Below are 26,362 nucleotides of genomic sequence, written 5' to 3' on the forward strand. Positions count from 1 at the left end.
GTAGCTGGTACAAAGTAGCATGAAGAAAACTTCACTCTTTTTTAAGACGATGCCACCACACAGCTCCACATAAAGCTACAATTCAGATGATCTGGTCCCAGGTGGAAACATTTTCATACTATGTTCCATTCCACGCCAGACGTCCATTTCTGACGTCTGTTTATCTGCTCAGGATGACACGGAGAAGGTCATGTGATCGCTTCCCACTGGGTCCTTTCTGTGTGGAGTTTGCATGTTCTCCCCGTGTTTGTGTGGGTTTCCTCCCACTTCCAAAGACATGCAGGTTAGGTGAACTGGTGATTCTAAACTGACTGGAGGTGAGCGTGTGAATGTGTCTGTCTGTATGTGGTCCTGTGATGGACTGGCAGCCTGTCCAGGGTGAACTCCGCTTCTCACCCTATGACTGCTAGGATAGGCTCCACCCCCCCTACCCTTAACTGGAGTAAACAGATACAGAAAATGAATTACTCACACATTAGCTGCTAACATGCTAAAATGAAAGCAGCTTTTCCCTCTCAGTCTATTCGGGGTCAAAGTTTCAGAACATTTCCAGTTCCTGCTTAATTCTGTCGTCAGGTTCTGGCTCAGGTCGGCCAGTGTTCTAAATGCTCAGTGTGATCTTTGATGTGCTGATAACATCAGAGGTGATGTCATGGCTCTGCAGAGGTTGTACCTTTCCAATGAAGCTGACTGAGCCCAGAAGCTGAGCCACGAAGGAAACGCCGAGGAACTTCAAGTGTCGCAGCTCTTTGCTGCTGTGGGCCTCCACGCTGAAGATCAGATCCTCCATCTTCTCCTCTTTCTTCTTCTCCGATCGTCCTCGGCTGGTGGAGGACTTCAATGGAACTGCAGAGAAAAACTCGTTTAGATCAAAGTTACACAGACTTTTATTTTGAAGAGTCTGCAGCTCACATCATGGTTTTCCCCAGAAACCCCAAAGAAAAATAAATAAATGCTCAGGCTTTGCCGCTTCCTGAAGTACTTCAGACTTTATTTAGTGAAACTGAACATCACAAAGCTTTTGAAATTAAAATTTAGGGTGTGTTAAGTAAATGACAGTCTGCTCATTTGTGGGGCTTTTAGCTTTTATTTCATAGCCCTCGTATCAAAATATCAAAAGTTTGATATCAATTCATATTACCGTATTTTCCGGACTATATGTCGCACCAGCCACTTTATCCATTATAAAGAAAAATAAACCATAAATAAGTCGCACTGGACTATAAGTCGCATGGACATACAGGTATGTTAATTTAACATGAAAAGTTCAGATGATAATATTGTGACGGCTACCGTTTTCAGATGCATATTTCACCAGTCGCAACTTGTAATCTGCATAGTATGATTTTCTTTTTGGTGGCATTTTTTCGGGCCTTCTCTGTTGTCTTGTTAAGTTATCAGTAATGTCGAAATTTTTATTTTTCTATGGTAGTCAGAAGTCACAGGAACAGTCACACAAGCCTTGAGCGCCCTCTCGTGAGCTGCATTTTACCTATGGATGTGTTTGTATTTTGCGGACCACATTGCAAGCCGAACCATAACCCGCACCATTGCTGAACGGTTCTTTTCTGACACATTACCCGCTGTGGACCATAGTACACACCAGGTGTCAGCTGCCGATGTTCGTGCAGCACCTACCTGCGCAGCTCATGACCTCCCATGGTGTCGACGCCAGCTCCTTCCAAGTGCAGACGCTAATCCTCCGCTGTCGCTCACCCAGTGCTCCCACGCAGCTATCAGCGTCAACTTAAACACTCTGCTCACACTGATATCCAAGGGTTGAAGCTGTTTTGTTAGCCCTCCCGGAATAACAGCAAGCCCCGTGTACGTCTGCTTCACACGCTGTTTCACAATCATTGTCTGGGTGAGGTGAGGAATACGCGTCCAGTGTTCTGTTCTCTTATCGCGACCAGCGTGACCTATAGGGCAGCTATACTACAGTGCCCATGATGCATTGCATTTCCGTTTCCGGTGACTATTTTAAAACATAGAGTGACTCTCTCATGTAAAATTGTTTTATTACGTTAAATTAATTGAGAATCTACCGGTATATTTTTCATTTATAAGTCGCTCTGGAGTATAGGTCGCACCCCCGGCCAAAACGTAAAAAAGTGCGACTTATAGTCTGAAAAATACGGTATATAGTTTTCAGGTCCCCCGTGTCTTTTAAAGCTGTAAAAAGCTACTTTTAGTCTTTGTCCCTTGATTGTGCTTCACAATAAAAGCATTTTAAGGTCTAAAACAGGAACAACTGTTGGAGTGCAGTTTTATTTTGAAAGTCATGTGGATCGCTTTTCCTCTGAACTGGAAACTGTAACCACAGGGGGCACTGTGAACTCATATGGGTAAAAACTGAAATTTGAATAATTTTCTGTATTAATTCTCTGAGGCACTTCAATAAATATTTTAATACTTATAAAGACATGACTGAATGCACTATTGTATTTACTAATTTGGTGTAAGAATAAAGCATAAACAAGGTTTAGTATAAATTGTTTTGTCGTGAAACAAATGCAGATACAAAGTTCATCGAAAAAAAACAAAACAAAACAAAGAAACTGCACTATGATTTGAAATCATGTCCTTTTACTTGAGACTGCACGTCTAGATGTCATCCAGACTCAAACCTTCAGAGTGAGGCTGCACACACGCACAGACGAAGAACCACACAGGACTGTGTCTCACCCTCATCTTTGTCCTGTGGAAGCTGCAGGAGGAAGACCAAGATGTGGATGAGGGACGCTAGCTGGTCTGACACCTCAAACTGACAGCAAAGACCAATCCAGAAGTCCACATCTCTCTCCAGAGCTGCATCCTGCACACAAAACAGAACCACAGACCCAGACTTAGTGGACTACATCCAGATTTACTGTTGGACCGCTTCACGAGTCTGATCCTGGAACCTGGACTTTAATAAGGAGCATCTTGCCTTCTCGTTCACGGAGCCGCCGACCTGAGTGGCGTGGAGCTTAAACTGGAGGAGCATTAGGACCCAGAGGTATTGGGCCGGGCCGAGGGTGGTCACCAGCTGAGCGAGGACAGGAAGTCGCCGGTGTTCAGGCATGTGGGGCAGCGCGTCTGTGAACACCTGCATGATTCTGGTCACCACGGTATCGAGGTGAGATGATGGCTGTCCGTCAGCCGACTGGTGAGCCTGAAAGTGATGAAGGCGGAGAAAAATTTAAGGTGGTCGGCTCAGAGAAATTAAACGAGAAATTGTGAACATCCGCTCAAAAAAGGGGAATTTCACAATTTCAAACCAAAAAGTTGGAACAAAAAGGTTTTTTTATGGGGGGGGGGGGGGGGGGGGGGAATTGAACGCTGCTCCCGCCTCCCGTCTGTGTGCAGTTTATCGTGAACATCGAAACCAAGAATTTGTCCAATAAACTAAACTATTTGAATATTGTATTCTGAGTATATCACAGCTGCCCATCGGCAGCACACCTGTCCGCCCTCTCACCTTGATCAGAGCAGGTATGACCATCTGAACCGTCCTGTCGATGACCCGGAAGCTGTAGGCATCGTCCAGACGCAGGACGCTGGCGCCCATGAAGGTGAAGATTGACATGATGTTATGCAGCACTTTTTCCTGGAGACAAAACAACACGAGCGTCACTTTTGAAGACTAATGTCTAAGACATTTTATCTTCCTGCCAAGACTTTACAGGATTCAGGTGTTACCATACAGTCTACTAACATATGCAGAAGTACTACTGTGCAAATGTTTTAGGCATGTCACAGATAGCCGCTGCAAAATACATAATAATCTATGAATACACAAAAACGTGATGTCACCTGTTTTGCTTGTTTTGTTTTAATGGGTTTAACATGCTGCCGTTAGATACAATTTGAAGAATTCCTCATAAAATGAAGTGAATTTTTGTTTTCGTTCTGTACTCACGGGGAAGATGGTGGCCATGACGCCCAGGAGCAGCAGCGCCTGATGGTGAGTTTGAGGTGTGTCGGACGTTCGGATGCATTGAACCACCAGCTCCACGCTGAACTTGTCTTCATCCAGAACATCTACACAATCACACAAATATCACAGGAACGCTGCTTAGTGTTGGACTCATAACCAAAGAAAAAGGTTTACCGAACTAAAATTGCAATGAAGGGAACTTCTGCACTCGAAGTCAGACACGCTGACCACAGTGAAGTGCAGCGTCCAGTTAACCGATTCAGAAAACCATCCTTTTGTCCTGATAAAACAGAGATCAAATCAAAACATTACACACAAAGATGCAGCTTTTATGTGGCAATATTTTAATGTACTCAGCAAGATCTTTGTCAAGTTTGAGAATATTTGCTATGAGGACCGTCAACATTTTTGTCACAGAAAGAATTTTAATAATTTTTAAGGCTGTTTTATGCAATTGTTAATGCAAGCACACCAATTGAAAGAGTAAGAAACTTGTAATTCATAAAAAAAATTTCAGGCTTTGGAATTGGATTGTGGAAAAAATATTAAAATCAATAAAATATAAATTAAATCGACTCTCGGGCTGTTTTAACAAAAAATCCACTTAAATAAATGGCTAACATACCATTAACATACCAGCTTATGCACATTAACAGGTTATTCTCATTCACTTTAAATACAAAATGTTCCCATGGCAATGAAGCTGTGGGGTATGGCTTCGAAACAAAGTTCATGTAAAATTATTCTCCTGAACTTCATTGTTGGAAAGTCAGATAAAACCAACTATTGGTGTCAAATAACATGTTGTCTTCCCTTCACCTGCTTCACTGCTGCTCTGTGTGTGTGTGGCTGAACTGTCTCACCATGCCCATTGTGAATCTGTGGCCGAGAGCCAAAAAAAAAGTGTGTAAACAAAACTGACAATAGAGGCCTTGTCCATATATCATACAATAGGCCTGTCAGAATAGTTACTGTGTCGACCTATCTCACAGTGTTCCAGAAGTGTTAAATACAAGACTGTACTGAATGCAGCGTGGACTTCTGAGCGGCATCCATGTGCCCACAACAGAACTACATCAGTGAAAACTTCACATGACATTCACACTAAAATGTTTTTATGGTGGAAAAACATCCAAAAGCATTTGAGTTACCAGAAACTTTTGACATTTAGTTCTCACTGAGAGCAGCAAAGTGTGGAACCTTGACCTTTCATCTGTCAACTTTTGGTTTACCTTGAAAGCACCAACATGCAGTAGAATGCGTTTCTGCTCTGAAAATAACAACTGGGTCAACTCTTCTGTTCTTAAGTGTAGGAAGGAGTCTTGTTGAAAATATGTGATGCAAGAGATTGATCGTCTCCGTACCTGGAGACACCTTGTTGCATATATTGAGCAGACAGCTGAGCAGCAACTGCTTGCTGTACTCCAAGTCCCGGTCATCAGACTCCAGACTCCTGAGGACACAAAAACAGTCAGCTCCACCAATCACAGGAACTAATGTCTGTCACAAATTACTATGACACTGTGAGATGGAGCTCTACCCAATTCAACTTCATATATTTGATAAAGAATAACAGATGATTTCATTCATGTTTTGACCATTAAAATAATCTTCACTTTACAGTACATCTGGAAAGTTTTCACACACACACACACACACACAAAAAAAACTTTTTCCACATTGTCATTATAGGGTATTGTGTGTAGAATTTTGAGGGGAAAAAATAAATTAATCCCTTTTGGAATAAGGCTGTAACATAACAAAATGTGGAAAAAGCAAAGCGTTGTGAATACTTTCTGCATGCGCTGCATCGACATTTAGAGGCGTAAAAGACCTGAATACTTAATTTTACCTGCTGAGCAGCGAGAACAGAACCGGAACCAGCAACTCGGCTCTCTTCAACTTCTTCTTGTGTTGCACCAGCTCAAGGATGAGATTAACCCGCTGCCACGGCACAGTGCCACCCTCTGGAACACTGTTGCCACTGTCCTGAGTTTTCCTGAAGAATTAGCATGTCATTTAAATTGAAATGCTGTTGGATACCAGTGAGGCTCTGAGTTAAAGCTTGAAATCAGAAGGTGCTGTGACCTGGTTTTACCTTTGGAGCAGTTTGTTTCGGCGGGTCTGCTGCACGCTCACACTCACTTTGGGTTTTGCTGGTGGAGCAAGTTCATTGGCCAACAGTTGACAGTCAACAGCGAGCTGTGAAAAACAACAGACCAGCTAATGAAGCTAAAACCACGCTGCCGCCCCCCAGCGGTATGAAGCAGCTACTACAAGGTGAGTTCAGAGTCAGTTGAACCCTATTCCTTCCTCTCTCAGCTGTTACAACTGGCCTAAACAGTTTTAAGGTGTCTCTAAGTGGAACATCAGCCCCGCAGGTGTCAAACACCCCAAAGCTGTAGCACATTCAGAAGGTTCCAGGCCCCGACAGAAAAACCCAAAGGCACTATAGATGTCGGAAAGGCCACTGTCCCTGTGAGGTCGGAACGTCGCCCTAAATACAGACAGTGTGCATGCTGTGGATTAACTTTATGTTCTTTTTTGTAACAATAAACCTGAGAAAGAAGCGAGACTAAGTGTGAATCTGAGCTGCTGCAATCCATTAAAACAGCAAAATGCCACCCACAGTCACGAGTAACAAATGTGTCCTTACTCCTTTGAAGACGCTGCTGACGGTGTTGGCGACGAGCGGATTCTTGCTCTCCAGCAGCAGGTCGATCATTGCAGTGAGCAGCTTCTGCTGGACCTCCTCGTTTCCGACAGCAGAGAAAAATGCTTTGGTGATCTGCACAGAACAGAAGTCAGTGTTTGTGTTTAAATCAGTTTTTCCTCATCATGTTGGTGACACAAACCTTAATTTTAGCCCTAATGGGACTTTGCTTTAATCATGGTTTAATGAATTCTGGTTTTAAGCAAACCTGTTCCAGTGCAGTGATCTGGCAGCTGGCGATGTGCGGGTAGGACTGGGCTGAAGTTCTTAATGCTCGCAGGAAGAGATCAAGACAGGCCGGGTCCGTCGCTAGCAGGGGGCCTGAAGCATCGTCGTACTTCCCCAGGATGAGGTTTATCAGCTGGGCCTCGGAGCACAGAAGGGTTGGACTCTCTGGGCCACTCTGTTCCAAGAGCCGGGCCAAGACGGGCAGCAGGGCGGACAGGACCGACTGGGACGAGGTGAAACATTGCAGCAGGACATGAACATACATGCTGAGTTAGGAAACTCATATACCACATGCAGTTGGTTACCATGTAAAAAAAAAAAAAAAAAGAAAAAAGAAAAAAGTCCAAGTAGAGGACAGCTGAAGCGCGGCACTATAATGCTCCATGTTCAGAGCGGTAAGACGTAAAAATACAAACTAAAGTTATTTCTTAATGCAGATGTGTTATGATGCTATTTTACTCATGTTTTTAACTTCATAGGAATGTTCTGTGAGTGCCAGGCTGCTTTGGAGGCCCCAGTGTACTTCTTGTCCAGAAAGATCGAGCTGAATTTGACTCCCTAGCTTGCCACAGTTCAGATATTTTTGATGTCGATTGTGAACCCTTGAAATAAATGTACTTTCGTTAACATTTCTGGACGCTTGACTGTGAGCGGGTATCTGAACCCTGCTGGTCTCACCTGTTCTCTGACTTGGCTCAGGGCTCTCAGCAGACAGGCGGCGCTATAGGACGGACAGCTGGTTATCTGGATGCTCTGAAGCACCTGCTGAATCGACGAGTTCTTCTTCTTCTTCTTCTTCTGCTCATCATGCAGCACGCCAAAGACCTGAGCGGGTGAAAACAGTGAAGAGAAACAAACTTCAGATTAGTAAATAAAAACTGTTCACAAAACAAGTGTTTGATGATGAAAAACAATCATTGGTATTTCGACTATAAGAGATTTCTTCACAGTTGTGTGATTTTGGTGTGAAGTTTCAGTTTTCTGCTGTTTGTGTTTAGCAGCTGCCTCACTGTTAAAAGGAAAAAGACGCAGACACGTGATTGGTTAGAAACAGGTGCAGCTTTTGGACATTAAAACTTTGTCAAAAACACAAAGTTGATTTTTATACGTGTCGCTTGGCTCAAGCTGCGGTTATTCGTTTTAAAACTCATTCCCACCGGCACTGTTAAGTGACATTTTCCTCACCATGCTGAGGTATGAAGGATCAGCGATGATCTCCTCCGTGTTCTTTACAAGCCTCTGTATGATTGGCTGGAAGTGGGGGGAGCTTGCAGCTGACAGACTCTGCAGAGCCCTGAGAGCCGCCCTCCTGACGTCACGAATGGGAGAACTGAGACATCCGAGCAAGGACGGGACCACTGACAGGAACACAAACTGTCTAACAATCAGACCCCTGCAGTCCTCAAACAACTGACCAACACTTCATTTAACCAAATTAAAAACAACTTAGAACACGTTACTGACTAAACTATTTGCATATCAGACACAACATGTAAAATCAATAATGCTTGCGCTTCAATTTTTGACAGTTACCTGTAAAACAGTTCAAAATGTCACAATGTTTGCGATTTTAAAATATAAGACTGATCACGTTATTTATTCAGCCTGCTGTCATTCATTCAACATTTACAACTCACAATGTCTGAAGAGTTTTGTAAAAAAATTAAACAATCTTTTCTGTAAAAAGGTGCAGATGTCATTTACCTGGCGAGTTGGCTGCAGCCAGTTCAGAGAGCGTGGCCGGGGACTGGGCGCCAAGCAGAGCTCCGCCCACATACAGTGCCTGAGTCTGCAGCACAACATCAACCTTTATGTCCAGCTGGTCTCCAGGGTTACTGCCATAACCCCACAGCAAGCACAGGAACTTGAAGAGTGTCAGTGGTTCTTGCAGGTGGACCTGAGATGGACAGAAGTCAAGGTTTATCTAAATAAAGTTATGAAAACGTACAGTCAAGTTATCAATTTCATTTTATACTCGTGGTGTTTCGCCACCTCCCATGACGTACCTGCACCAGCAATCTCATGAGCTCTCTGTAGCAGACGGCCATCGGCCCGTGGCCGGTGCCACTGATGATGATGCTGAAGATGCGGCAGATCAAACCCAGATAACAGCAGGTGTTGGTGTCCATTTTCTCCGGGTTCCACCATGCTTCAGCTGATCCACAGTAAAGGGGAAAAAAGTGTCAAGCGACAAGATTAATCTATCACTTTCCAAGAAGACTATCAAGAATTTAAGTGGACAATCAATCACATCCTGGTGTGAGAGAATCAAAGATGACTGGAGCATCATATTACCACGCTAAGCCACGTAGTCCAGTTTTATGAGATCCTCCTCCACCAGAGCACAAATAGTGCCAAAAACAAAAGTTTGAAAGACTTTGTTCAAATCCAAAGTGTGATCATTTTGGGTTTGTTTTTTGTTTTTTTTACCTTTGAAGGAGGTGTCGTGGCACCTGAGGAAGGTGATGAAGTCTTTGAGTAGGGCGATGAGGACGGCAGTGTACTCGCTGTCCAGCGTCTCACCTGGCTGCTGTTCACACCTGTGCAGGTACACAGCCAGGGTGTCACAGAAAGAGGCAGAGACAGACACAAGATTGACAGCTTCCTGTCAAAACAAAAAGAAAGAAAAAAAAAAAAACACATAAGACCCAGAAACAACAGGAGACAAACTCATCAGGTTTTTCTGCTTTCAGGGAAATATGGACCAGAGACCCTGAAGTCCTTCAGATAAAAAGAGACAATCTGACCAAATAAGGAGAAAGTGACGTGAAGTGATTTCTATGTATTCACCTGAACTTGTTTACCCTTTTGGAGATCTCCCCCTGGAGGGGAGGGGGGCTTTCGAATGATTCAAAGTCAGTGAAACTGTGTCAGTTGACAGTGATTCAAGAATTCTATATACAGAATGGTAAGAAAAGCAGTTTGCAAGTGTACAAAATGTCATGTTGGCCCTTTTGGGAACCATTAGACCAATTCAAGGGCAATGATTGATTCAGAAAGTCCAACTTACCATGACTAGACAGTCCCCAAAGATTGTTTGTACCAAATTGCAAAAAAATCAAGTAAGAGGAAACAGGAAGACAGAGGACGGGAAGGAGAGGAACAGTAGTAGCCAGTAAACCAGTCGCGATTAGTATGTCTGGTATTTATAAATTGTTTTGTTTTCTTTCACTTTTGATGCTCTGTGTGCTTATTACCCTGTGTGCTGCAATACAATGCTGGTGGAACCTCAATTTCCCTGAGGGAGTCTTCCCAAGGGATTAATAAAGTTCTATCTAATCTAATCTAAATGCACTACCTGCAAATTTTGACAGCATTAGTCCTGTGGACCTTCGTCCAAAAGACTATGAAACATCTCTATTTATTAACTGTTTTGCAGTTTATAGTCACAGGTTACAGAATTAATTTAATAAAAACACTGTTTGGTCTACGCATGATCCCCACCCCCCCGGTTAAGCAACAAAGATCAATTCAAAGTCAAAGTCATTTGGGCAGTCAATGTGCAAAACATCTGCATACACTTAATCCGGATTATCCAATATCTTTACTGCAGTCATGAGGTGGCATGAAGATCCGGTGGTGGACATCACAGACAAACCTCAGAGGCAAGTCAAGTCAGGTCAAGTCAAGTCAAGTCAAGTCAAAGAGCATGCACTAGTGGTGCATCCACAACACCACGGAACTGCCCCGTGTCCTGGATGGCAACTACCCAGGCAGACAACCAGCCCAATCCCTCATCTGTAAAATATCTATCTATCATAGTCAAATGAAACGCAGGTCCGCGTTTCACTTCATGGGTCAGCATTCCATGACCCCTTGGCTTTCTCCAGCTACTGTTGTCCTCGACATTCAGGCACCTGCTTGATGGATTGTGCACAGAGAAATGGGCCACATGGGCAAAATGCTGACGCTCCCCCACAATGCAAGTGATACTCCTCATCCTAATCTCTCAGTAAGCGCTCGTTTGATACAAAGTCACTCCGGCAGCACTCAAGAATCCTTCGACCAGGGGGCAGAAAACAGGATTTATTCCACAATTATGAAAACACCAACAAAAATCAGCTGTTAGGGTTCTCTCTCTGTACTGCTCTCAGCTAATTAACCCAGGAGGGTCATTAGTCATCAAAACAACTAATCACACCGCATTAGAATTCACACTGAGGAGCAACACCCCCCCATCCCCCCACCTCCACCCCCAACACACACACACACACACACACACACACACACACACACACACACACACACACACACACACACACACACACACACACACACACACACACACACACACACACACTCTGACCTTAGGTTTATTCTATTCAACATATTTCACTTTCTGAGACACGCAACTCAAGCTTGGTTCCAGATGTGGTCCATTTAATTCTTGGTGAACAGCTGCACCAAGTCAGGTCTGATATGGTTTTAAATCATGCTTGGGGATATTTGACTCCTGTCTGAAATGCACATTTTATTTTACAACAAAGACACTTTAAAATAAACTGAATCAGCTTCAAAGTGTCAGAATTTTTCTCTCACCTGCGCATTGTCGTGATCATGCTTAATGAACTCCACCAGGGGGCGCTCAAGCAGAGAGAAGATCCTCTGAGCAATGAGCAGGTGCTGGGTCTGGTTCAGCTCTCGCAAACTGAGCAGCAGGGTTTGAGTCAGAACCAAGAAAGAGGTCCTCTGCCGGAGGTCTGAGCCCTGCTGCTGCTCCACTACCAGGACCAACTTCTCCAGCTGAGAACCAAGGAGAAAAAGGTGACTGGACTAAACTCATGTAACAAATGCACACGGTTCTAGTTTAGACTGACCTTTTTAAAAAAATATATATTATGAATGACTAAGAACAATACAAATACTCAGCAACCCACAAACAATCAAGTGGAGACTCACAATGTCCCGTTTGGAGAAGTGATCCACCTTTGACAGATTCCTGGTCAGCGTGGAGATGAGAACCTGATTGGCCAACATCACAAAGTTTGGTTCACAGCTTTTCTTCATCACTTGTTCAAGTTCTGAGGGCAGAGAAACCATGAGGATGCTGTCAATAAGGAAAGAGACGCCTACAAGCAAAGAGACAACTCAGGGTCACTGGGCATGCCTGAGTTACAAACACAACTTAAAAAGGCTGAAAGTCACGGAAACAGTTTAGGCCTCGATACAGGAAGACAATCAAAGCATAAGGTAAAGGGACTAAGGTAAAGGGAGATGAACTGACCTCAATTACCATTTTCAAGAGCTTGAGTCACACCAGGGCCCAGTTTCATAAAATAGTCTAATCTTTTAGTCTACTAAACTTACTTTGTCGACTAAGGTTAGTCGCCCAACGTTATCCATCTCATCTCTGTTTCACATCAACGGTTAAACATGTAGATTAGCCATCTAATATTAGTTGGCGATGTTCACGGCCTCACCAGTCCTGTTGCCAAAAAATGCCTTCAATGTGCGAGAGCTTTGTTTACTTCCGGGTTGGTTGCTTGCTACAAACATGGCCGAGTCCACTGCAATAGAGAAGCGCTCACAGCCTTGGCATCCGTAAACATCTCTAATGGTCTATTTCAGTCTCGGAACATCTGCTCCCGCCACAAGCCTGTCCTTCCTTCATGCTCCATCAACTAGTGGTGCATGATAGCCGCCCTTTTTGAGGTAACACACTGAAGTTTTGACAGCTAAAGTAAGGTTAGCCTCCTCTGTACCAGGATAAAAACTTTAGTCGGCTAACGTGAAACTTTTACCGACTAAGCGCTTTGTGCAATGACTAACGGCAAAAAATTAGACCACCTTATGAAACCAGGCAATGGAGATAAACTGGAAAAAACAACTTCTCTGCCACAGCATCTCACTCTAGAGGTTACAGTAGTGAAACATCCTCAAAGTCCAGCTGCTTCAGAGTAGAAAGTCACCAAACTTTCAAACTAAACCGCTGGAACATATTTATCTCCTGTCCAATCTGTTTAACAGGTTAATTAAGTTGTCCTGCAGTGTCCCGTTACCTTGAGCCCAGTCCAGGGTGAGTGGGTGCTGGGCCAAGACAGCGGTGCGGGAGACATAGGTGGCTATGCGGAACTGGGCGGAGTCAAGCCGGGCAGTGGTGATCACAGAGAAAGGTAAGAGCTTCCAGGCCAGCCTGTGGACCAGCTCAGAGCTCCCCTTTCCCAGCGAGGGATGAGACAGCAAACGCACCGCCTCCATCAGCACAGAGAGCCTGCAGCAAATAGCCACACCCACCACCAAGTCTGTCATCAGTAACCACACCCACAACATCAATTAAGTGGAAAAACAATGGGCAGTATGTAACCCCCCAACAGGAGGAAGGAAAAAATATTTTTATTTGTTACAGATATTCTAATGTAAAAGTTTAATTTTTAGTTTTATCAAATGGAGGTCTGAACATCACACGCCACCACTAACACTGGCTTTGTGATACGCTGATATTTTATTGTTTGTGTGATGACACGTCACATGTGTGAGCACTTCACTGACCAGTGCTCTGCCTCGGGCAGATCTGCTTTACATAACACTGACAGCAAACATGACGCGGCATCTTCTGCGTCCAAAACGTCGAGTAAAACCTGAATAACAAAACCAGAACAGAGACCTAAATCCAGATCTTAAATTTTATGACCAGTTGTGCTTTTAGACAAACTCCTGACCTCCAGCACTTTGAGGGCAGCAGAAACGACCTCGGGCACGTCATCCTTTAAACGGTCCAAAACGGCGTCCTTCAGGAAGGCCTCATCCAAAAGCTGCTGCTGTTAGAAACATTCAAATCAAACACCCTCAGCATTCCGGAGGAAAAAAATAAAGCCATTTTACCATCGCTGAAACATTAACTTAACAGCGAGTGAACCCCATAGTGGCGTCACACAGTCACATACCTGACCGCAGATGACGATGTTCATAAGGCGGTCCACTGCCAGCGCTCGGACTACAGGCTGAGGGTGATTCAGACTGAGTAGTAGCGACGTGTCCGACTCACCCAAGATCTACAAAAACAACCGCTTTATATTTAAAAGAACTCACAAATAGTGAGCGTACAGCTGACTGTTGGTAGAGAAGAAGACATTAAAATTATTCATCTGACCTTCGGAATAAGATTTTCAATCAAAACAACATCACACAACGGTGAGTTACAAGACAGACTGATAACAGATCAAAAAAATCAAGCCATGAACTCACCCAGCTCAGAGTAAAATAGAACTTAAGCAAAATATTTCCTTAACACCAACGTGTGTAGTGTACCTGGTATTTTCCGCTGCTCAATGACAGAGACAGGAATTGGTGGAAGAGGCGTTTCTGCTCCGAGCCCATGCCGTTGGTCACGACAGCTGTTAGGACCGTGTCCAGAGCACCACAGTACCTGAGGGAGACAAACAAAGAACATTTCAATCATTTTACAAACTGAAACATGACTGTTCTGGTAGAACACGGCGCTCCACCAACGAGCCCCTGCTACTTAGTCACTATCACTGAAGTAAAGCAGGCTGTTCAATAACTAAAAAGTTGCTCATTTGTCTCCTAGCTTCTCCTGTCTGAGTACAGCACTTTGTTAGTATGAGTAAAACTACCGTATTATCTAAAGTATGAATCCATTTTTTTAAACTAGTTTGGAAGGTCCTGTGACTTACATACAAATAAATATTATTAACAATAATAATAATTTCTATCAAGTTTTCCCAAGAATCAAAGCTCTAAACAACATAAACTCCAATGATAAAAGAATAAATGCCAATAATTAAAAAATAAATAAAATACACTGCAACAATGCACAAAAATCCTAAATTAAAGTGTTGATAATACAGAAAAATAAGGTGCGATTTACACTCTGGAAAATATGGTAATGCGTAAGAAGCCTTTAGTTAGGCTAACAAATACACAAAATACTGAAAGTGGTAAGAAATTGTACTTTTTTTTATTAAACCTTAAAAATTATTTTACATTTATGAGGGTAAAAAAAATACTTGACTGAACAGTTAGCATAAAATAATAAAGGCAACAGAGAGAGAGGGGGAATCACATTTTAAGAAGAATGTCTTAAATTTACATCACTTTATATCAATAAAAGGAAAATCCTTAAAAAAATACGTATGACCAGCCATTCTCTCTGAATCAGTCTGACAGAGCTCTTTTTAATTATAATTATTAATAAGAATAGGAACTCAAATTCCCCGTTTAAGCAACCTCAAGTGGAGTATTATGAAATGTAATGAGTGCCTAGAAATCTATGTGGCAGCAGCAGTAATTCTTAATCATAAAGTGAAATTAGCAGCACATGAAATCAGTATCGCAGAGTTGCTGCACCCAAACTCACTTGGACTCGAAGAGTTGAACCAGAGGCGACAGACGCTGGTTGAGAGTGCAGAGATTTTCTTCACAGAGTTCAGTCTGACTCAGATACTCATCCAGCAGCAAACTGAGAAGAGAAAGAAACAGTCAGAAAAGACTGTTTAAAGCAGAACCACTTTATGCTGGATTCTGGACCGTCAATAATCTGGCAGCAGCACGTTGAACTAACAGCTAATACACATGATTCCCAACTCCAGAACAGTTTTTGTTTGAGGATCTTAAAATTTACAGTTTGTATCCATGAGGGTGGCGATGTGGAGGTTAGTGACTCCACACCTGCGTCAGGCTTACCAGCCACTCAAAAAACACCAACAAACAGAAATTAGATGTGATCATCATCGATACCGATGCATAAACAAGATAAATGCGATAAAACTTTTACACAGTTTCATCTCTAAGCCACGCCCCCCCTCCACCAGATTGAATTTCAGAGCAGTCAGCATGCTGGCATCCGTATGAACCAGAACCTGGAACCCATCCAGACTTAGATATGACACTCAGACATACAAACACACTAAAATCCAGTAAGTACACATAAGCGCTAACATTAAATGCCTGTAACAACCAGTAAATATGATGAGTGTGGTTACCGGGCAACAACGTGGTCCAGATCTTTGGTCAGAGGGACAGACTGCAGTATGGACTTCAACAGCGCTGCCTCCTGATGATCTTCCTGATCTGGATCAGAGAACCACAAACACATAGCAGTCAGACATCAATAAGAGGGTTGACCCCCCCACCACAGTTCAATTTCTGATTCAAAATATTTTGTATGCAACACTTTTTTTTTCTTTTTTTTTTGGTGGCATCTTGTTCAAAAACCATGAACTCAGATTAGAAATCCCTCACATTTACATATTTTGGTGGCACACATTAAGGGGCGGAACCAAACAAACATGAGAGCGTCAACAATTTTCCTCCCACTGGTGTCTTGTGTAGACTGATAGAGGCTGTTTGGACGGTCCAGAGTCATGTCAACATTTTGGGGTTGAATGGCAAACCCTAACAGATACATGAACATCTGCTCCAGATTCAGGTTTTTATTGTTTATGCACTAGTTTGTGCACATTACGAGAAAACCTGCACATTTGCAGGAGTAAAATAAATCAAAAATATAATTTGTATTTACTGTCCCCAGTCGCAAAAACCCGTGCCTGAATATTCTGCACACAACATCACCTGGACAGGTGGAGAACACAGCCCGGATCACATGAGGCAGCAGGTAGCGCAACAGTGGACTGACATCATGACCCGTCGCCATGATCTGGAGTGTCATAACAAGCGCCGGCATGGAGCACAGCTGGATGAACGCTCTGACGAAGAACAAAAAAGACAGGGGAACAGGGTGAGGGGGGCGTGTCTACAACATGTGGGAGAGAGACATGTCAACATGTTCATTACCAAACACAGAGCCCAGCATGCTGAGGTGTGGCAGGGGCGGCGCCACAGACAGTTAATCGGACTGTAATTGAACATAGTGGTCTCGCCTCAACCAACTACTCCACTTCCAATAAACACAGTTTTTATGTTTGTCTTTGCAAAATTACTATAAAACAAAGTCATTTTAATGAAGTATTATGTTATTTTGCTAGACAGAGTAATAGTCTTCCGTTATGTGAACTCTGTTAAACAGTCTCACCATTCTGAGTCAAAACAAACTGGTTGGCAGAGACAAAGACAGACCCTGTGTTGTAGACCTACCTGGGTCCGGCAGCACCGTCCTTCTGGTTCTGCAGCAGGACGATGAGAGAGGCCACGCCCTCCTTGGCCAGCACTGGTTCCTTCACTAAAGACTTGCTGATGTGCACAGCGACTACGTCAACCAGACCCGCCTCCATCACCACCTTCACCGCAAGCTGGCACACAATCATGTAGGTGGCGGCTTTGTAATCCACCAGACAGGACTTCAGACCCTACAGATACGTCACAACATCAGTGACACCTGAATTAGAAAGTCAAAAGAAACGCCACAATGCTAACGCTAAGCTACAGCACAGCTGAGGCATGCTGTCTAGAGACAGACAGATATGGGTTTTTCAGGGCCGATACTGATATTGATTATTACTAGTCAAGGAGGCCGATAAGCGATATTTGGAGCCGATATTCATTTGCGGTAAAAGTGAAAATATTGGTGTCAAAATTTTGAATTATACAAACTCCAACACTTAACTTCATTTAAATAAATTTAAGCATATGTTTACTAAACAGCTTTTCAACATGTTTTTTTTATATTTGTTTTATTTTAATATTAAAACTCAGCAGCATGTCTTATAATGTTAAATGAAAACTTAAATAAACCACCTGGTAAAGTTTTCTACAGCAAATCATTTTTCCAAAATTTAAATATAACTGACATTTTTATTTTATCTTTCACGTATCTTTCAGTTGAAACTAAAACTAAAAGTTCAGGGAATTTCCAGTCTCAGCAGCATGTCTTATAATGCTAAAAGAAAACTTAAACAAATAAAAAAAAGTTTTGACAACGTGTGCACGCACATCAAAGCCAGAGATGCTGAAAGGCTGGAGAGAGAGAGAGAGAGAGAGAGAGAGAGAGAGAGAGAGAGAGAGAGAGAGAGAGAGAGAGAGAGAGAGCGCGAGAGAGACTGCAGGTTGGACGAAGTTGGACAACAATCAAACGGAGCGCTGATGTAACGGGAACTATGCAAACGATGAGGAACCGTCAAGACAGAAAGCAAACTGGAATACGAACAAATTGAGGCTGTTGTCAGGATTCGTTCACATTTATCAACAGTTTGAAAATTCTGATGAAGCACCAGGTACAGAAACGAAGCTGGACACCAGTTAAACGATGTCTCTAAAAGTCAACGTAAGTCCAGATTTCTTATTTCGTTTTGGCTTCGGTGTCCTTCACTAGCTGACTGGCTGCGATACCCGTGCCGAGGCTCTGCGTGTAACCAATCAGATAGTGCTGTGGGCGGGACCACGCTGGAGACAGAGCAGTGACTGCAGACAGAGGTGCGACTGCATCAGAGCCAAAATAACCCAGTTTTAAATGGATCGTTTATTGGCTGTCGGATTAAAAAAAAAAAAAAAAGGTCAATGCCAATATGCATCAAAATGCCGATTATCAACATTTTGATGCTGTCGCTAATGTGCTAAAGCATAACACGGGTCAGTTTGTCATGCATCCATCCATCCATCCACCACACGGGACGTCCTTGGGTCCTGGATGGCAACCATCCAGGCAGATAACTGCTTCAAATCATAGTGGTTTGCACCAAGGAATACTAAAAAAAAAAAAAAAAAAAAAAAAAAAAAAAAAAGTGGTATTAATACATGCCACTTCTAAAATATAAACACTAACATTTAGCAACTACAGCATCACACTACTGGTACAAACCAGTGCTAGTAAGCAAACATTTAGCTAGCGAACTTTAAAACTAACTGTACATGCTCATGCTGGCTCAAAATATTTGAGTAAATGTTTAGCAGTCTGCTAATACCAAGTAAGACTGAATCACAGCAAACATCTGTAGACCAGGATGCTGGAAACCATTTTTGTTTGTCAGGTACCTTCTGAATGTACGGCAGCAGCTTGGCTACGATGGTGTCTGAGACTTTGTCCACAGCGTCCAGAGAAGGAACGATGGTGGAGATGTAGAAGGAGAAGATCACTCGAAGCTGTGATCCAGTTTCAGAGTGTCCAGAATACGCCTAAATGCAACATTAACAATAACAACAACAAAAACCAATTAGGCTTCAGTTAGAAAACCAAATTAAACCAACATGTTATGCTCATGTTTAAACCAGTTTCTGTCTTGACTCTTGTTGAGAAGAATTCTTCATTCTTCTCAACCAGAGTCAAGACAGAAGTCAGACCACCAGAGCAAGAATTTTAGCTGAGGAAGTTTCTGCGATTTGAAGCGAAACGTCCTCGCGTCAAGCAACCCAGTCCAGTCGAAGATTCAAGCTTCTCTACTACTACTGAAACTGAATCAGGTAATAAAATTTTGCTAACATGAACTACAGTCATAATCATGTGTACACACACGCACAAGCAAACGCACACATGCGTGCACACTATAATCATAACAAAGGACATAAATATTGTGATTAATGGTGCACCTGGATGGTCCTGGTGACCAGGGTGCAGATGAAGTCCATGAAGCTCAAGTCGCTGTAGCAGTGAGTGATGAGCGTTCCTCTGGCCAATGGCACACCTGCTTTCTGCAAAACAAATCAACATTCGTCTCCAGAGTAAGACATCTTAAATACAGCATTATTTTTATATAATTACAGACAGAATGCTTAACAATTTTATTCTTTTCTCTTTATTATATATATATATATATATATATATATATATATATATATATATATATATATATATATATAACAAACAACAAGTACCATATTTTCAGAGTATTAGTCACACTGAAGTACAAGTTGCACTTTTTTTTCTCCTTTTTCTGGATATGGAAGTCACTTTTTAACACAGCGTTTCCCTGGGGGCAAGTTATGGGCAGGAGCTCAGTGTAACACATGTGCACACCACAGCATGTGCTGTTACTTAACCTAAGGACTTTCAAATTCCCAAAAAAAAAAAAAAAAAAAAGCAAGATGGACAAATAAATGTGTCATTGACAACATAGCAGATGATACTTGATGCAGTTTGGATAACAGAAATCACCTAATGGACACAGGAGGAGACCTGAACAGTAGATTCTTTGCTGGAAGCCCTCGGCATGTGGTGTGTGCCATAACAACTTTAAAAATAATTTTAAAAAAGCAAGACGGATAAATAAACGTGCAATTAACAACATATTGGCTGTTATTTGATGCAGATGAACACAGATTGCTGATCCACAGCAGTTGAATACAGTAAAAGTGTGAGTCGATTACATTTTTTTCATTAGCTCTTTAATTTTGGATTTTTGCGCATTGTTGTAATATACTTTAATTTCATTCACGTGTGCGTGTGTGTGTATATATATATATCTCGTGTGTGATTTTTCTGTACATAATTTTCACTGGGGTACAAGTTACAGGACCTCCCATACTATAAATAAATAATAAATAAATCTGTGACTTATACTCAAGAAAATACAGTAAATATGAAGGAGAACAGCAGCAACAATGTGATTTGTTTCTCCCTTCAGAGGGTCATTTGGCAGAAGATCAGCAGGGATTTTTTTTTTAACAGTTGGCAACAATGATGTCACATATTGTTGTTTCTATTCACCAACAGGTCAGAGAAGTCGCTTTGTGACCAGAGGGTGTTTTGTGCAATCCCTCAACCAAATGAGCCTAGGTGGGGAAGGAGCAGCGACTAGGAAAGGGCACACCCACGTCAATCTCAGCAGGTGGGAATGGACTACTGGTGTCTGGATGGTTCCAATCAGAATAGTTCAGCGGTGGATTCAGCAACGTGCAGCATCTGCACCTGATTCCAGATCTCGATCCCATCAATCAGAACCAGACGACCTATTCAGTGTGACGCTTCCTTTAAGGAAAAGCTTTAATTCACAGTGACAGCCTAAAGGGGTCGTGGCCAGTGAAACACCAACAAACATGTATGTGGTGCATTTTTCAGTCTCACCTGCAGGGGGTGCAGCCAGCTCCAGCGACTTGTGGGGTCTTTGATCTTGAGAAGCTGCAGCACTCGGACAAACACGTTGGTGTCGTGATACGGCAGCGCGCACGCCAACAGGCTGTCTGTATTGTACAGCTGGACATGGAAGCTAGAAAAAAAACACACGTACGCCATCAATAACCACAAACTACGAGGTCTGTTAGAAAACTATCCGACCTTTTTATTTTTTGCAAAGACCATATGGATTTGAATCACGTGTGATTGTATCAGCCTAGCTTGAACCTTCGTGCGCATGCGTGAGTTTTTTCACGCCTGTCGGTTGCGTCATTCGCCTGTGAGCACGCTTTGTGGGAGGAGTGGTTCAGCCCCCTCGGCGGATTTTCATTGTCAGGAAAATGGCTGAGCGACTGTCGCTTTGCTGCATCAAAATTTTTTCAGAAACTGTGAGAGACAGCCAGGTGAAAACCATTCGGAAAATTCAGATGGCTTTCGGTGAAGATCTTATGGGCATCACACAGATTAAGGAGCATTACAACCGGATTAAAGACGGCCCACAGCGGCTGAGGGCGCGCCGCGCTTCGAGCGGCCATCGACAGGCTGAAATGACCAGATCATTTCCAAAGTGAAGGCTGTGTTGATCCGGGACGTCGTCTGACTACCAGAGAAATGGCAAGAGAGGTGGACATAGCACTTTTTTGGCACATTACACTGTTACAGGATATTTTGTAATGAAAGACGTGCGGCGGAATTCGCGCGTCAGGACGGAGCCGCGTAATGGCGCAGAACAAAAAGCACCTCCATGTTGGAAGTCTCACGGGACATGCCCAGCTCTTCCACCATTCGGAAGATTCAGACGGCTTTGGGTGGCTTTTCAGTCGAGTGAGTATCCAAGAAATTGTCGAAGATCTGGGCATGTCACATGTCCTGTGAGACCAACACGGAGGTGCTTTCGTTCCACGCCATTAGCGGCTCCGTGGCGAATTCCTCCGCTCCTGTTTTCATGACAAAATCTCCTTTAACAGTGGAATGTGCCGGAAAAGTGCTGATGTCCACCTTTTCTGCCATTTCTCTGGTAGTCAGACGACATCCCGGATCAACACAGCATTCAGTTTGGAAATGATCTGGTCGTTTCAGCCTGTCGATCGCCGCTCGGAGTGTGGCGCGCCCTCCACCATTGTGCACCATCTTTAAACCGGCTGTAACACTCCTTAATCTGTGTGATGCCCATAAAATCATCCCTGAAAGCCAACTGAATTTTCCGAATGGTGTCCACCTGGCTGTCTCTCAGTTTCTGGAAAAATTTGATGCAGCGCTGCTCCAGCCGTTCAGACATTTTCCTCACAATGAAAATCTGACGAGGGGGGAGGACCAGTGCTCACTCAAAGCCTGCTCACAGGCGAATGACGCAACCGACAGGCGTGAAAAAACTCACGCATGCGCATGAAGGTTCAAGCTTGGCTGATGCAATCACACGTGATTCAAATCCATATAGTTTTTGCAAAAAATAAAAAGGTCAGATACTTTTCTAACAGACCTCGTACAATTAACTGCAGTTTGAGACGCCCACATTAAACAGCTACACTCCAAGTACAGTTCTAAAACAAAGCGGAATCCTGAGCTCATGAGGAGTTTTCGTACCGGTGAACCAGCCACTCGATGCACTTGTGAGCCGGCTTGAGGAGGAAATATGGACAAAGGCGAGTGAGGAAGAGCGAGATGTCGGCGTCCAGCTTCAGGTTAACCTCCTTGGACTGCACGCTCCTCTCCATGGTCAGCGAGAACCTGCTGAACAGTGTGTCCTGGAACTCCAAGAATGCTGGTTCGATTCCCATCAGCTCCTCCAGCCCTGTGCAGCCTGGACATCCGAGGGAGAAAGCGGTCAAAGAACAAAGTTACCAAAGTGTCACCAGATGAAAAATCACACCAAAGCCAGACCGACTCATGTTTGCCAAAAATTGTGCCAGGTTTCAAAAGATCAACAGGAACTTTTATATCCAGATGGAGTCTGCAGTTTTTAATTTGTTGGACCCCATAAACCATGAATCTGCAGAGTTCTGAACTTGAGAGCACGTGTGACAGAAGATGAGTTTTTCTACATTTATGAACCCTAAAAGATTTAAAGACTTCAGATCGTATGGATTTAGGTGGTAGAATTGTTTCCATATTTAACCACTGAAATGGAAGATAATCTAATTAATAGGTCCATCAGCTGCTAATTAGCAAATTAACATCAGACAACTGGGACAACCAGAGAAATAGCTGTGCACCCAAACATTTTAGGACAGACAAAAGAGACAGACTGAAAACAGGACAATCAGACTGAAAACAGGACAATCAGCCCAAAAAGCAGCCATACAACCACAGGGGCTGCTGCTTGCACTGGTCATGACTGACTATGGTCCTTTAAAAATAATGTACCATAACAGGCATAATGGACATAAAAAGGCCCCCTGTTACTCATTGACAGGTTTAAATTCTGCTATTGTGGCTGCAATAAACTTGATGATTTCAGGCCATCAGAACCCTAAACCTTTTTGAAAAATGGACCCTGGACTACAGACGAGAGCTTTGTAGTGGTCTGTTGTATCCTGGACTCACCAAGAGCGTAGAAGGTGCTTCTGTCCATAGAAGCAGCATCTTTGGGGTCAAAGAGCAGGGAGGCAACCTCCTTGCGAGTCAGAAGATTTGGATCACTCTGAGGCAGGGCGAGCCTCTTCAGCTGGTGGGCCAAAGATGTCATGATGACTGCGTCTGGAGGGGATGACACCATACAATCAGAATATCACCCAGCCCCACATTCATCAATTTTAACGCGAGTAGATAAATCGGTGGGCTCAAGACCAGAGGCTCCTTGGTTCAACTGCCTGTCAGACTGGAAAATTACCATGGTCCCTTGGGCAAGGACCTTAATTCTTAAACCTCTGCTGGTGTGCACCTGAGTGCTCTGACACTAAAAGAAAAGTTTCTGAGTTAAACCATTTAAAAACACTTAAAACAGAAGGTTTCAAAAGCAACAATAAGCTGCAACCGATGAACCCACTAAATAACATTTAAAAGATTTTTACTTTTTTTTATATTAACTTATCGCTTAAAGTTACTGGTACACTTACGTTACTGGCTGACGTTAGCAGGACAGACATGGCAATAAAAGTAACACCGACATAAAATATACATGAAATAAAAATAGCCAAAGGAAACAAAAGAAATCATAAAACATTTTGATTTTGGTCCTCAGCACAAAAAAACAAACAAACAAACAAATAAATATGTAAGGCGATACAAAAGAATGTCTGCCAGACTGGAAAGTTTAAGTGCACAGGGAAGATGTTTTGATCAACTTTACAACTGCACAGATGGACTGCAGCAAGTAGGATATGGGAAATATTTTGTAATATTTCTGTCCTCGGAAGAAAGTGACAATTCCTTTATGTGTGCAGATTAATGGACACAGGCTGTACACGTGATGTGTAAACTTACTGAAATGCAGAGTATAACATTATTGTAATATACTGTAAACTTACTGTAATGCAGAGAATAACATTATTGTAATATACTGTAAAATTACTGTAATACAGAGTGTAGAATTACTGAGCGTAAAATTACACTGAGGTTTTATCAAAATGATACTATGCTGAATTCTTTAATACCGAGCAAAGTGAGGATGATGACAGATGAGCGCAAGTGATTTCGTAGACCATCCAACTCAGTTTTCATGACCGCAAACCAGACGTACACTTTCTTCACCACAAACAGTTAGCACACAAGAAGCATGATGGGAGAGACCGAGATGCACGATGGGAGAACTTTTTCACACAAACGAGGAGAACCAGCATATATATATATATATATATATATATATATATATATATATATATATGAACTGTTAGCAACTTGTTGCTTATTCACAATGGCATGTACTATAAAGAAAATTTTAAATGCAGAAATACTGTGAACTGTTACTAATTTGTGGCTCATTTTATTTATATATATATATATATATATATATATATATATATATATATATATATATATATATATATATGAACTGTTAGCAACTTGTTGCTTATTCACAATGGCATGTACTATAAAGAAAATTTTAAATGCAGAAATACTGTGAACTGTTACTAATTTGTGGCTCATTTTATTTATTTATATATATATATATATATATATATATATATATATATATATATATATATATATATATATATATATATATATATATAATCATGAACTAAATGTACTATAAAGAACATTTTAAATATAGAAATACAGTGAACTGTTACTAATTTGTTGCTTATTTATAATTAGAGGTGCTGCAATGAATATTTCTGTAATGAATATTTCATAGCATAAGTATCTCCTTTCATTGAATTAAAATGTTGTCGTTTTATGATAGTCATTATATATCTCTCAGTATATTTATAACTGAAATTTAATACATGTTGTCAGTGCCACATAAGTCAGGAGAATAAATATCTTTTGTTGCGTAAACATCACTTCTTTAATGAAATCATCAACCGCTGAAGAAAATTATTAAAACAATATGGGCCAATTGAATCTTCATTTTTTTTACAGTATTTCAATCAAACAACTTCAATATTTTTCCAGAGAAAAACGCTGCTCATCAAAGGCTTTGCCTTCATAATATTAACTTTCTTTGAAGCCTCGAACGATCACAAACATTGTCGGTTAACTAATCTTCAAAACACAACAACAATAAAAGATAAACTGACATGTCTCCTTCCCATAAGACCATTTAAAGATAAAAATATGAACATAAACCTGTTTTCTGAAACTTGAAACACGTTGTTGATCGCTGTGAGCCGCTACATCCGGGTTACGTAAAAACGTTTCTCCGTCTTCTTCTTCTTCTTTTACGATGGTTGCACTACTGCCACCTTTTGATCTGGAGAGGGGACCATGGTACGACGGCGTATTAGGGCCATTCAAAGACAGGGAAAAAAAAAGGGATTTGCGTATTATTTCTCAGAAATTTGCACGTTTATTCTCGTATATTTGTGACTTTAAACTCGAAAATGTAATCTCCATTTTTTTCCTGTCTTTGAATGGCCCTAATACGCCGTCGTACCATGGGGCCCTATTAGCTTTAAAAAAATGTTACTATTGAGAAACGTCTACTTTTTACGACTGTTAGAGATTTGTAATAATCATTATAACCCCCCCACCCCACCCCCGAAAAACCTTGATTGAGAAACACCAACAATATGATTCACACCAATACATTTAGGAGTTTATGACCATTGATATATATAAATGTATGAAGTAAGAATAAATAAAGTTTGCTGAGAGCAGCAAAGCATTTCACTTAGTATCAACAGACATAACTAATGTGGTTTGTGTTTGGTCAGAGAGTTTATTGTAATTAAATAGGGTTATGTTTTGGGTTCGGCGGTGCTTCGGTTCCTTGGGGTTCCTACCCATGCTGGAATAGGAAGATCTAGGTTTGGTGCTCCAGTTCCTTGGGGTTCCTCTCCCATGCATGAAGGTCCATGTCTGATGGTCTGGTTCCCTGGGGTTCCTGCCCATGCTGGAATAGGAAAATCCAGGTCTGATGGTGTCGTTCCTTGGGGTT

The 26,362-nt window shown here is 42.2% G+C and overlaps 1 protein-coding gene across 3 annotated transcripts in view; it reads right to left on the reverse strand.

Annotated features, from left to right (window-relative positions):
• The window catches only part of heatr1 (HEAT repeat containing 1), an 82,405-nt gene extending 56,762 nt beyond the window's left edge, over nt 1-25,643 (reverse strand). For 2 of the 3 annotated variants that reach the window (XM_034193243.1, XM_034193240.1), the window contains exons 1-32: nt 25,552-25,643; nt 23,365-23,517; nt 22,405-22,621; nt 20,773-20,914; nt 19,299-19,400; nt 18,747-18,887; nt 16,914-17,125; nt 16,392-16,525; nt 15,803-15,890; nt 15,178-15,279; nt 14,109-14,226; nt 13,745-13,852; nt 13,520-13,618; nt 13,350-13,438; nt 12,860-13,071; nt 11,760-11,881; nt 11,400-11,603; nt 9,291-9,465; nt 8,867-9,015; nt 8,565-8,757; nt 8,046-8,218; nt 7,539-7,685; nt 6,841-7,083; nt 6,576-6,707; nt 6,018-6,121; nt 5,772-5,918; nt 5,284-5,372; nt 3,902-4,023; nt 3,461-3,589; nt 2,930-3,154; nt 2,686-2,815; nt 674-846 (exon numbers count right to left, since the gene is read on the reverse strand). In XM_034193243.1, the coding sequence (XP_034049134.1) occupies nt 674-846; nt 2,686-2,815; nt 2,930-3,154; nt 3,461-3,589; nt 3,902-4,023; nt 5,284-5,372; nt 5,772-5,918; nt 6,018-6,121; nt 6,576-6,707; nt 6,841-7,083; nt 7,539-7,685; nt 8,046-8,218; nt 8,565-8,757; nt 8,867-9,015; nt 9,291-9,465; nt 11,400-11,603; nt 11,760-11,881; nt 12,860-13,071; nt 13,350-13,438; nt 13,520-13,618; nt 13,745-13,852; nt 14,109-14,226; nt 15,178-15,279; nt 15,803-15,890; nt 16,392-16,525; nt 16,914-17,125; nt 18,747-18,887; nt 19,299-19,400; nt 20,773-20,914; nt 22,405-22,621; nt 23,365-23,506 (4,563 nt within the window). In that variant the 5' untranslated portion in view covers nt 23,507-23,517; nt 25,552-25,643. The remainder of the gene's footprint in view (nt 1-673; nt 847-2,685; nt 2,816-2,929; nt 3,155-3,460; nt 3,590-3,901; nt 4,024-5,283; nt 5,373-5,771; nt 5,919-6,017; nt 6,122-6,575; nt 6,708-6,840; nt 7,084-7,538; nt 7,686-8,045; nt 8,219-8,564; nt 8,758-8,866; nt 9,016-9,290; nt 9,466-11,399; nt 11,604-11,759; nt 11,882-12,859; nt 13,072-13,349; nt 13,439-13,519; nt 13,619-13,744; nt 13,853-14,108; nt 14,227-15,177; nt 15,280-15,802; nt 15,891-16,391; nt 16,526-16,913; nt 17,126-18,746; nt 18,888-19,298; nt 19,401-20,772; nt 20,915-22,404; nt 22,622-23,364; nt 23,518-25,551) is intronic. The other variant, XM_034193241.1, reaches the window with a different exon arrangement.
• Nucleotides 25,644-26,362: the final 719 nt, after the last annotated feature.

This window comes from Thalassophryne amazonica, chromosome 18, assembly GCF_902500255.1.
Source record: "Thalassophryne amazonica chromosome 18, fThaAma1.1, whole genome shotgun sequence".
In the NCBI taxonomy this organism is placed as follows: domain Eukaryota; kingdom Metazoa; phylum Chordata; class Actinopteri; order Batrachoidiformes; family Batrachoididae; genus Thalassophryne; species Thalassophryne amazonica.